Source organism: Cydia strobilella, chromosome Z, assembly GCF_947568885.1.
Source record: "Cydia strobilella chromosome Z, ilCydStro3.1, whole genome shotgun sequence".
In the NCBI taxonomy this organism is placed as follows: Eukaryota; Metazoa; Arthropoda; class Insecta; order Lepidoptera; family Tortricidae; genus Cydia; species Cydia strobilella.
In genome coordinates, this window is record NC_086068.1 from 28,858,015 (window position 1) to 28,870,747 (window position 12,733).

At 35.9% G+C, this 12,733-nt stretch overlaps 1 protein-coding gene across 3 annotated transcripts in view; it reads right to left on the reverse strand.

Annotated features, from left to right (window-relative positions):
• Positions 1-3,581: 3,581 nt before the first annotated feature.
• LOC134754332 (proton-coupled amino acid transporter-like protein CG1139) overlaps positions 3,582-12,733 on the reverse strand; it is a 37,308-nt gene continuing 28,156 nt past the window's right edge. For 2 of the 3 annotated variants that reach the window (XM_063690599.1, XM_063690598.1), the window contains exons 8-9: positions 7,620-7,807; positions 3,583-7,130 (exon numbers count right to left, since the gene is read on the reverse strand). In XM_063690599.1, the coding sequence (XP_063546669.1) occupies positions 6,886-7,130; positions 7,620-7,807 (433 nt within the window). In that variant the 3' untranslated portion in view covers positions 3,583-6,885. Of the gene's footprint in view, positions 7,131-7,619; positions 7,808-12,733 lie in introns of all 3 variants that reach the window. The other variant, XM_063690600.1, reaches the window with a different exon arrangement.

The following is a 12,733-nucleotide window of genomic DNA, read 5'->3' on the forward strand; positions in this document are numbered from 1 at the left end:
GCCGCTCACGCCGTGGCCGTTCCCGCCGCACAGCTGGTATCGGGTACACGTTGACTTATTGGGGCCCATCAACAATAGAACTTTCTTAGTTATCGTAGACGCGTTTTCAAAATGGGTGGAATGTTTCGAGGTGTCTAATAATTATAGTACTCGAGTAATTATAGAACGGCTATGCGAAGTGATGGCAAGATTTGGAATATTTAATGTTATTTGCAGTGATAATGGGTCCTATTTTACATCCAAAGAATTCCAAACACAGCACCACCGACAGATCCCCTTCTGAATTATTATTTGGGCGGAAATTAAGAAGTTGGTTGGATTTAATAGCACCACAAAGTGTTGCATCATCCAGCGCACCACTCGACGTACTCGTCAAAGAAAAACAATGTCAACAGAGTGAACAATACCGTGGTTCACGCAAAGTGAATTTCGCAGTCGGTGAGCAAGTGTTATTTAGTACAAGTTTATATTAACCGAAATAAACAATTAGCTATGGGTCAAATATTAATAAAACTTGGATCTTCAGTGTATATAGTACAATTAGTGAACCTTAACCGAAGTGTGAAAAAGCACACTAATCAAATTTTGAAATATAAGGGGGAGGAGGAACGTGTGTCGGACTACAGTGCAGTGGCGGCACCGGCGTCGGTCCAGCCAAGAGTGACCGAGTTAGCACAATTGTCACAGCCTTCATCGGCAGCCGACTTAGTGGCGGAGGACTTTCAAGTATCCCTCATCTTAAATGAGCATCCAGCGGGCACAGAAATGATACAGACAGCAGCACCTCTAACTGATCAATTACCAGATGCTGGTAGACTAGAGGACCAGCCAGACCAAGTCGAGCAAGAGACAGATGGTGACCACTCTTTGGAGTATGAGGATGCTGGCCCCGGGAATAATACTGGCGACATGACTGTGCCTCCGGTTGAACCGGAGGCAACTGAGCCTACTGAGAAACGGTTAAGGAATATTGTTGACTATAAACAATTCTTTTAGGCTATTGTAATTTTCAGTTGTAACTTTAGAAATAATGGTGGAGGGATGTTAGTGGGTAATCTAAGATATGACGGCGCGCTGCGCACCCGCCGAAGGTAGTCGAATATAATTGTCAATGTGATCGGCCGGTGTTTAATTTGTCCCTGTTATCGGCTCCCTTTTTCGAGAAATAACAAGGTGGTTATCACACTGCCGCCGCGTCTCGTTGCGAGACGCGGAGCAACGTACTTGCATGCGGAGACAACGCACCAACGTCCGAAATTTCTCCACATCTCCGTCCCGTCTCGCGTTCATTTCACATTCGAACGTCCTCATCATCTCATCCAAAAGACGTCCTCTGCTGGAACACTTTTTACCCGTTAAAACCAAAATATATATATATTATTGCACAGACATTAATTTTGCCCATAATTGACTACGGGGATGTGTGTTATCCGGACTTAAATGAAGAGCTATTGAACAAATTAGATCGCTTACTAAATAATTGCATTCGGTTTATTTTCTGTCTCCGTAAATACGACCATGTTTCTTTTTTCCGCTCTAAACTTGGACGGTTTCCTATACGAGTTCTTCGCAACATTCGCATGCTTTGCAGCCTTTTTTCTGTCATTAATGATCCTCGATCCCCCGAATATTTGAAAGCTTTCTTCAACTACTATGGTGTTTCTCGTGTCCGTCAACTTCGCTCTACTGGCAACCTTTCTCTATCTATACCATCTCACCGTACAGTTTACATGTCCAATTCATTCTCCATTCAGGTAGCTCGCCTTTGGAACAGTCTCCCTGTTAAAATGAGACAGTCTCCAAATAGATTTGCTTTTAAAAAAGCTTTAATGTATCTTTATATGTATATATATATATATTTTTTTAAATTATATATGTATGTATTATACCTATGTATTATTTATATTACTTGTATTTGTTTAGTTGTATGAGTTGTGTAAAATGCCTACTTTGTTTTGTAATTACAACGTGATGTTGCACCGCCTACAAGTTCTCTGCTTTGCCCGAAGGTTGACTGGTAGAGAATGCCTTGTAGCAGAAAGTCCGCCTTTTGTACATTTGTATTTTCTTTTGTGCAATAAAGATTAAATAAATAAATACAACTTGCACCCTTGTATAACAAATAACATTTTTTCATGCAGGTGTGGTGTACTAAAGGAGTTTTAGTTTTAAAATACTGACGTTTATAATTTAATATTTTTGTTTATGTTTAAAAACATGTAATTTGTGTAATTTAATAGCCGTTTAAAATATTTTTAAACAATTTTCAATCGTGGCTTAATGCCGGATGAGCCGGTTGGGTCTGTGCCTTCACTGCCTTTGATGCAAATAATACAATACTCATGCAACAGAAAAAATACCTAATATTTAGTACTACCGTACTCATGCTTTATGAATGCCTTATGATGTCTAACCTGTCAAAGAATGACAATACAACGGACGAATGTTTGAAATGTCACCGTATTTAAGAATTATTTCGCTAAAAATTTAGTTTTTTCTAGATTTTTTTTTCGGTTTGTAGGCATTTAACTGATTTTTTTCGGAAAACTATTCGATTTAGGGGATTTAAATCGCGTTTTTAATCTTAACTTAATAAATATTCTCTTTAATTATCTCTCAAAAGCTCGCCCAACGCCAATGTAATTATTCAGTTACTCAACACGGAATGGCGCTGCAATTAATTATTAATAGCATCGCTTACCTACTTAATAATACCGAGGACTAAAGAAACCGGTATAAAGTAAGCTCTCCGATTACGATTAGCATAGGTTATTAAGGATATCAGGGTTACGTTACACTGGGGTTTTCGAGATGTCTACACGCTTGCGAGTAGCCAACCGTTGGGAATTGTTTGACGAAATCGTGACGGTCCGTGACGTTCGAAAACAAAAAGTCGTATGTGACTGTAAACATCCTATTACGATATGACTATCGGCCATTCACCGTAGAATTTGACAGATAGAGTTTACCGTATTTAACCCTTTGTATGTCTAAGCACTGATCAGTGCGTACGAATTGAAATCGATTGTTTTCCTTTCAATAGGTTTAAATTCGTTCGCACTGATCAGTGCTTAAACATACGAAGGGTTAAGGTTAATAAGGTCTACTGTCCTTAAAATTTTGTATGAAATTTCAAGCAAATATCAGCCTCCGTAAATTAAGTATTGTAACTTTAGTCCGATAATGAAGCATATTTGAAAAACTATGAACTAAGTTTTAGAAATAAAGAAGAGTTTTACTAATGCAGTAATTCTGTAATGCGACATGCTAAAGACGGACCAAAAAATTTGAGCCGATAGAATAAAAGTTTCACTTTAATAATTAATATAATTGTTATGCACTACATCCGTACTACATTATATAAAGACTGATAGCGGTTATTGTTTAAATAAAAATACATTGTACGTATATATGTATACAATAGGGGCAATATGGCGAATATCGACAAGTCACTACTTAGAATCTTTGTGACTCGAATTTACAATTCCTGTCAACAAAGTGAATCAGGGTTGTGTATTAACAGGACCTATGAAAAAACGGAATACAAAAAACGTTTTTATTTTATTTTTACAAAGTCACAAGCTCATATATATTATCGACCGGTTTGGAGTGTATATTAGGTTGTTCCATGCAACTGAAAAAAATTACATTAGTTGCAACAGAACTGTTGCAAGTCATCTACATTTTAAAGAAAAAGCTCTGGTATACTTAATCAATGCATGGTACAAAGTAATTGTTAAATTATCTACTTTTATAATTCAATATAACAATGAAATATTTGAATAGACCTGTTTAATTATGGACTGATAATGAAATCATAATCACGGTTTGTATCTTAATTGACAACATTTCAGTTCAGTAACAATGTTACTCAAGATATGATAAAGGCGTTCCAAAATTAGAGCGCTTACCTTACCTTGTGACAAATTGTACAAGTTGCCTTTAGTCGCACCTGGGCAAGCGAGAAATGTGCACGTGCTAACAAGCTTCCGCTCACCGAAAGAGAAAGAGACAAGCTCATGTTTAGCAACGAGTATGACAAAGATGAATGTAATGCGAAAATTAATTAAAAATAACAGATTTCTTCGTAGGTATAGAAATATTCTACAGTTATATAATAAAATTTTTCAGTAACAACTAAAACATTTTTTATGTCATTTTTTAATGACATTTTAAGGTAGGTACTCGTGTTTTATTTTATCTTGACTTTAGTTAACAAAGATCGAATAATAAAAATTTATAAAAGCAATAAATAACTATCAAAACGAATCAAAAGCAAGTAAAATATGTTGTCAATGTGAATATGGTGGCTGGAAAAAATCCTAAATGATAAAAATAATGACAGTGTAAATTAGTGACCTTAAGAACTTATTACCATTTATTGATACCACTAAGAATTCATTGACTCAATTTAATCCCAGTAGGTACTTATCTAATATATCGTTTCTCATTCAATTATTATGTATTCGAATTAGTCTAGGGGCTCAACAAATGTTCATGAAGTAAATACTTATATTGACAGATCTAAATATACTTAAATTAGATTAAACAGCCACCACCACTACCACCGTCATGACAAACCATTCCCTGTTTACACATTTTCGCAATTTATGTAAAACGACAGTTTATAAATATTTCCTAAGTGCCTGTGTACATACGTTTTACATAAGTATAGGTTGTAAACATATACAATTAATTATTGATGTAGGTACTTAATACATGGAAAAAATGTGTACACATTGGCCCACCAAGTCGCTGGTTGTTAATTCGTCAGCGAAAACAGAGATAGAAAAGAGAAGACAAATTCATTATTGACATTAACAGGTAGGTATCAAAGATCTTTTTCACCTCTCGCTCGGAAAACCTCAGTTTATAGCACGAAATCTGCGCGCAAAAGTCTATTTTATCCGCTAGCGTGCAAAGTCATTTGAATTTCGAACACGATGAATATGTGCTTTTCTCTTGTTTATTTTGTTTAGATTTGAGTGTGTTATGTCTTAAATTTGATATGTTAAATAGAGGGCAAAATTAAATATGATTATTTATATATAGGTACAGTGTGGAAAGATAAGTCGTGCCCTGGAGGAAACCTACCTTAAATCCTTAAGCTGGCTCATTTAACCTTTTTATTTATTTTTTAATAAAAGAATGTCTCCTTTACGTAAAATTTTATCCTGAAGAATTATATTATCGATTAGTATAATAAAATAGGGTGTTTGTTTTTTTTATATTTTAGTTGGTTCGAGTCCCGGGCGAGGCAAGCGAGTTTTAAATCTTTGAATGCAGTTTTTTTTTCTTTTTAAAAATAAAGGAATGTCTCCTTTACGTAAAATGAACCAGCTTAAGGATTTAAGGTAGTTTCCCTCCAGGGCCCGACTTATCTTTCCACACTGTATATATAAATAATCATATTTAATTTTGCCCTCTATTTAACATATCAAATTTAAGACATAACACACTCAAATCCAAACAAAATAAACGAGAGAAAAGCACACGTCACGCATTTTCCTCGCAGTAGTGAGGTGAAAAGTTGTATGTGCCGCACGGCTGCAAAATTATTTGGCGTCTCGTGTCTTGAAAGCCTCGCTACGCTCAGCTTTCAATTTCAACACTCGAGCCAAATAACCACTTTGCAGCCTTGCACAACAAATAACTATTGCCTATTTAGGTACTTATGGTTCAATAACTTCGCCACCTAGCTTGATTTTACATGCGTGCTGTCAAAAATAAGCTTTTCTCCGTGGGAAAATGAAAGCGTCCTTATCTAGTTAGTAGGTAAAATGTAATAAAAACATAAATAGGTATTTAAGAAAATGCTTCAGTGCTCGCACACCCACAGAAAAGTAACAAACCATTAACTATCCAAAACACATGCATACCTACTAATAGGAACTGAACAAATAAAAAATGATTAATAATTACAAGTGCAGGCGTCACAGTTAAGATAAAATGCTTTATTAATTTTATTATTATTACGTGTTTTGCATTTCTGCATCTAAGTTCTGGTAAATGAGAGGTGGTAAGCCACCGCAAGCCGAAAATATGTGGTTTGCATTCCAACGCGGCGTATATAAATGGTATGCGTATGCGTAGTGCTGTCGACCGGACGGGACGGTCCCTTATTATATTATGGTAGGTATGTGAAATGGTACGCGGAGATGTGACATTGAACCATCGCTCGGCTGGAAGACTTCGGCACAAGATCGACCGAAGTAGACAAAAGTACGCCCTTCGAAGAGCAGAGGCGAGTGTAAGTCAAATAAAGAGAGATCGCACACTTATTTCTTTTCGGTAAGTTAGCACATCGATATTTTTCACATGTTGTGTGCGAACCACTATCGGTCAAGAAACTCTCATTTACCATGCATTGGAGGAGTGGCGCGACAGTAACGTATTTATATATATGTGTAGTAGGTATTAGTTTTAGTTGCTAAAATTGTAATACAAAGAAAATAGTGTGATTGAAGATTTGCGAGTATAACTTCGACTATATGGCGACGGTTAAGTTCTTGCGACGCTTAAAACAATTTTATTATAAGTTACTATAATGTTGTAGTTTATATATAAAAATACTTACTAAGAATGTTTTTTTATTTTCATTCTTTGGTTCCTAAGCTTTGTATCATTCGAAAAGTTGTAAGTAGCTACCTAATATGGCTAATATCATTGTCAACCATTGTCTTTAATGATAGACATCAGTAATCTAGTCAATCACAGTAATTATTGCTATTCTTACATAATAATTATAATTATTATAAGGTTTATATCCTAATTCTATGGTATCTACAAAAAAAGCTAGCTGTCAGCAGTGTCACTATTTGCACAAGTGTGTGTTCTGGCAAACGCAAGCATACGCACTTTCTAGTTTGCCTGTGCGAGCGGGGTCTAGAAGGATTTCACAATGGCAAGCAGCGCCGTGGCGGTGCCGACGACCAGGCCAATGATGCCGAAGATAAACAGCAGCCAATCTTTGAGGCGCCGAAGGCGACCGCCGCCCGTCGCGCCCGCCTCCGCCCACGACAAGCACATCTCCATCAGCGCCGGGAAGCAGATGCCCAGCGCCGATAAACACAGCGCACCAAACAGCGAGATGAACAACCCGAGTCGGGGGATTGACACAGCGAACACGACTGTACAAACAACATGGGTAATGTTGGCATCATATGGGCCGATGATGATTATAAGTATGTAGGTACCTACTATTATGCATGGCAGGTACAAGTGTTACATTAAAAAAACATATCAACATCTTTATACAGATATTAACTACTGAACAGTCTACACGTATGCATATTAAACTTCTTCTTAAAGTAAATCGTATAAACAAAAATTAAACAAATTGTATCGAACTGTGTAGTTTCTAAATTTACAAAATTTCACATTAACCTACAGTAGGTAAATGGGGGTGGAGCAGCAATAAAATAAACAGCCGAATAGGAAAATATTATACCTACTCGTATTTCGCAGAAATTTCTTAAATTATAAGTATGTATCTGACAATGATACCATAGATCTTCATTGTTTTCAAAAATGCGATTCGGTAAAACGAAACATCGTTAAAACATTTTTCTGCAAGGGTAAGAAACAGATTTAGTAACTTTCGAACTGCATTTACTTACACGTGAGAAGGCACAGTGCGATCCGGAGGGCGTATTCAGACGCGACAAGTTTGGGCTGCGATGCGTGGGACTGTAGAAGCCGCGGGCGTAGGTAGCCGCTCCACACCACGTCCACCGGCACGTAACACTGCAGTCCGTAGCTAATGAAAATGGCCACCGCAAACATCGCTTTCACGCTCGTCGCAACCCTGTAAATATAGTTTTCGTAAATCTATGGTCGTTCGGCAAATTACCGATTAAGGTGTAGTTATTTTTAGAGTTCCGTACCTCAAAACGAAAAAACGGAACCCTTATAGGATCACTTTGTTGACCATCCGTCCGTCCGTCTGTCTGTCAAGACCCCCTATCTCGGGAACGCGTGGAGGTACAGAGTTGAAATTAAAACCATATACTCAGGTCAGTCCCTTGAAGCTGTAAAAAAATCGAACTTCACAGTTAATCATGTTCGCTATAGTTTCCATTGAAAGTATTTATTAAGTTTTATTATCATATTTTTTATTTTGATATTTTTTGGACCCATGGTTCAAAAGTTAGACGGGGACACATATTTATTTTTCTTTCGGAGCGATTATTTCCGAAAATATTAACTTTATCAAAACATGGTTTTAGAAGACCCTTATTTGTTTTGAAAGACCTATCCAACGATACCCCACTATTAAGTGAAGTAAAAATAAAAACATTTTGTATGGGAAGGTACCCTAAAAAAATGTTTTAATAGTTTTTAGGGTTACGTACCCAAAGCGTAAAAACGGGAACCTATTACTAAGACTTCGCTGTCTGTCTGTCTGTCTGTCCGTCTGTCTGTCCGTCTGTCACCAGGCTGTCTCTCATGAACCGTGATAGCTAGACAGTTAAAATTTTCAGAGATGATGTATTTCTGTTGCCGCTATAACAACAAATACTAAAAACAGAATAAAATGAATATTTATGGGGGCTCCCATACAACAAACGTGATTTTTTTGCCGTTTTTTGCCGTGGTACGGAACCCTTCGTGCGCGAGTCCGACTCGCACTTGACCGGTTTTTACTTTACCGTTCTGTCATCACAATGCATGATTTATGTATACATAATTATGCCAAATTGCAGCTTTCTAGCACTAACGATCACGGAGCAAAGCCTCGGACAGACGGACATGGCAAAACTATGAGGGTTTCTAGGTGACTACGAAACCCTAAAAAAGATACGGCCGTTTATGCCGCAAAAAACGTGTATTTCGACGCTCTCACGGGAATCAAAATTTATATGGTACTTCCCGTTGGCCTAGAACTATGAAATTTGGCAAGTAATAATATTTACTTACACTACAATTACAGGGAACAACTATAAATTTTTAAACTATACATTTTTAAAAGATAATAAAAAGTTATTTTGTACGGAACCCTCGGCGGGCGAGTTAGACTCGTAATTGTCCGGTCTTTGTAAGTAGATGCACCTAGGTATCATTAACGGTAGTCAGTCAGCACTAAAATCCATATGTTATTATTTACAATTTGACCTAACTACTTAACTGCAATGACGTCCTTGTGATCTAACAGACATATTTAGGAAAAACTGTGTAGACTACAATGTATGTATGTACGTATAATAGACGTCCTTCTTAAATTTAGTAGAGTTGTTGTCTCTGTTAAAAACAACATATTAATGATTAACCATGTGCCGAGACCGAGACCGAGAGCAGACAGTCGACAATGGTATGTCAACTTACCTGCCTTTACCTGAAGCTATATGCAACATCATTGAAAGTAAATATAAATGCACCTGCACAACATATGCGTAGGTATTTCTGTCTATTTATTAAAAGAATTCTTGATTTCTGTATAAATACACAATTAGATTACAATTATTGTTTCTTATTAGCAATTTTTACGACATTTTACGACATATTGGTATAAGTAGGCATAATTATGTGTTGCTTCTTTTAGTAAGGGTCAGTAAGTATTTCAGTAAGGTTTGTTTCTGTAGCTTTCACCGGCGAACACAACGAGGTAACGTATAACTACAACAACATCGACTATAATTAACTTACCGATTTTCCATCGTGTTAGCTAATGTACCAATGGTGACTGCTTTAAAGAAAATAGAAGTTTGTGAGGTAAGTCTTAATGAATATTTAGGTATAAATTGGACAGTTTATATGACTAAACCACCTATCCAATTAAAATCATCAATTATAAAATGTCACAGATAACCCGATAGCTATTGTACGTAAAAAAAGCCAATACCTTCAATGTACCTAAATAATAGTACATTTCGATGCTAGTGCGGAAAGTATGTATACTTCACGAGTACCGAGATATCTTGCCCCGAGCCGTAGGCGAGTGGCAAGACTCGGGACGAGTGAAGAATGACATTTCCGCACGTGTATCGAACGACGTTTTTTAATACAGTTGAGAAAAAATAAGAAAAGCAACAAGTAAGGAATGGATTTCGGAACTTTTATATTATTAATTCTGTGACATCATTGACATTGACATTATGAAGAGGTGTTTTTCTTCTAGCTTTTATTCGACTAGAATAGATTTCGTTATTATTATTGAACCCACTTCAATGAAAGTTTTTTTTTTCAAATGCATGTTCTATAAGACAGAAACAATTGTAAATATTAAAACATTGTACTATTATTACCTAAATATCGTTATTTACGATTATTTGTGTATCGTATATTTATAAAAACAATATCTAATGTTGCCTTTGGAAACTTAAAACATTCTTGCAGTAAGAAAATACGCCTCTTCTTTGACAAGCGTTCCGTTCCATTCAGACAACTTATTAAGAACGGTTTTTCAATATTAAAAAATAAACGTGTTATAATGATGAAGAGGTAAGTAATAAAATATGAAATATGCATATTTTTCGTATTCTTACATTAACAGTAGGTTTTTATGTTGATTACGACGTTTAAAGGAAACTAATATTAACACTCATCAATAAGTAGTCATGAATTGGAACAAGTAAAAATTTAAAAAAATTGGAAAAGTAAGAAGCAGTAGTTCGCGAAAACCAACTTTCCGCACGCTAAACAGCCACGAAAAGTAGCACTTTTTGAGCAACTGTATTAAAATAGTACATTTCGATGCTAGTGCGGAAAGTATGTCATTACTTCACGAGTACCGAGATATCGAGCAAGACTCGGGACGAGTGAAGAATGACATTTCCGCACGTGTATCGAACGACGTTTTTTAACACAGTTGCGAAAAAATAAGAAAAGCAACAAGTAAGGAATGGAATTCGAAACTTTTATATTATTAATTCTGTGACATCATTGACATTGACATTGACATTTTTTTTTTTAATATTTCTGGCCTGGATGACATTGACATTATGAAGAGGTGTTTTTCTAGCTTTTATTCGACTAGAATAGATTTTTATTGAACCCACTTCAATGAAAGTTTTTTTTTCAAATGCATATTCTATAAGACAGAAACAATTGTAAATATTAAAACATTGTACTATTATTACCTAAATATCGTTATTTACGATTATTTGTGTATCGTATATTTATAAAAATAATATCGATTGTTGCCTTTGGAAACTTTGAACATTCTTGCAGTAAGAACATACGCCTCTTCTTTAACAGGCGTTCTGTTCCATTCAGACAACTTATTAAGAACGGTTTTTCAACATTAAAAAATAAACGTGTTATAATACTTATAATGATGAAGAGGTAAGTAATAAAATATGAAATATGCATATTTTTCGTATTCTTACATTAACAGTAGGTTTTAATGTTGATTACGACGTTTAAAGGAAACTAATATTAACACTCATCAATAAGTCAATACATCAAAATTTAAAAAAATTGGAAAAGTAAAAAGCACTAGTTCGCGAAAACCAACTTTCCGCACGCTAAACAGCCACGAAAAGTAGCACTTTTTGAGCAACTGTATTAAAAAGAATTTTACCCATCTAATAGAGAATTAGTATACTTTTCTTATATTTTGATATATCTGGATATTCACAGTCACTTGGAATGGAATATTTTGGAATAATCCATTCAGTCATTTTCAATTTAGAGCAGTTAAGTCAACTGTCGATTGTAAAATTTTTGAACGTTTTCATAATTTGTTAGACCAAGTAGTGAAAATGTTACAGGATGATATACTCGTATATTTGTGATGTACTCACAAAGCCCTTTCATTTGGTACCCCAGACCCCAAATATGCAAATAAATATTTCTGATTTCTGATTTCATGATATGTTTAGAAGAATAAAAACCGGCCAAGTGCGAGTCGGACTCGCGTTCCAAGGGTTCCGTACATTACACAATTTAAACAATGTATATTTTATGTGAAACGTAAGTGAAATGTCTTTAAAAAACCCGTAGGGGACGGATCAAAAACTAGGTTATTAAGTCCGACTCACGCTTGACTGTACATTTCTAATAGTTTTCCTGTAATCTATAGGTAAAGATCTATTTAGTGTATTTTTTTCAAAATTTTAGACCCAATGGTCATTTTTTGCCTATTTTCTTGAATAACTTCTAAGCTGTTTATCCTAAAATTATTTGAGATCCTCACAATGAGCTCTTTCATTTGATGTATATCACGATATAGTTTGAAACACTTTTTTTTTTCTCATTTACCCCCCAAAAGTGGCCCCTATGTTTAAAATAAATTTGTTTACGTTTCATGTCCGTCTTTGGGTCACAAACGTACATATGTGTACCAAATTTCAACTTAATTGGTCCAGTAGTTTCGGAGAAAATAGGCTGTGACAAACGGACAGACAGACAGACGCACGAGTGATCCTATAAGGGTTCCGTTTTTTTCCTTTTGAGGTACGGAACCCTAAGAAAGTAAAAAACAACCGGACAAGTGCGAGTCGGACTCGCCCACCGAAGATTCCGTACTTTTTAGTATTTGTTGTTATAGCGGCAACAGAAATACATCATCTGTGAAAATTTCAACTGTCTAGCCATCACGGTTGATAAGATACAGCCTGGTGACACAGACGGACAGCGGAGTCTTAGTAATAGGGTTCCGTTTTTACTCTTTGGTTACGGAACCCTAAACCTTTGTGCTGTCGACTTTCGACGTCACAGAAATTACACCCACCACTTTAGCGCTTGTCATCTCTCATATTTGTGTTCAGGATACTGAATGCATTGATACCAA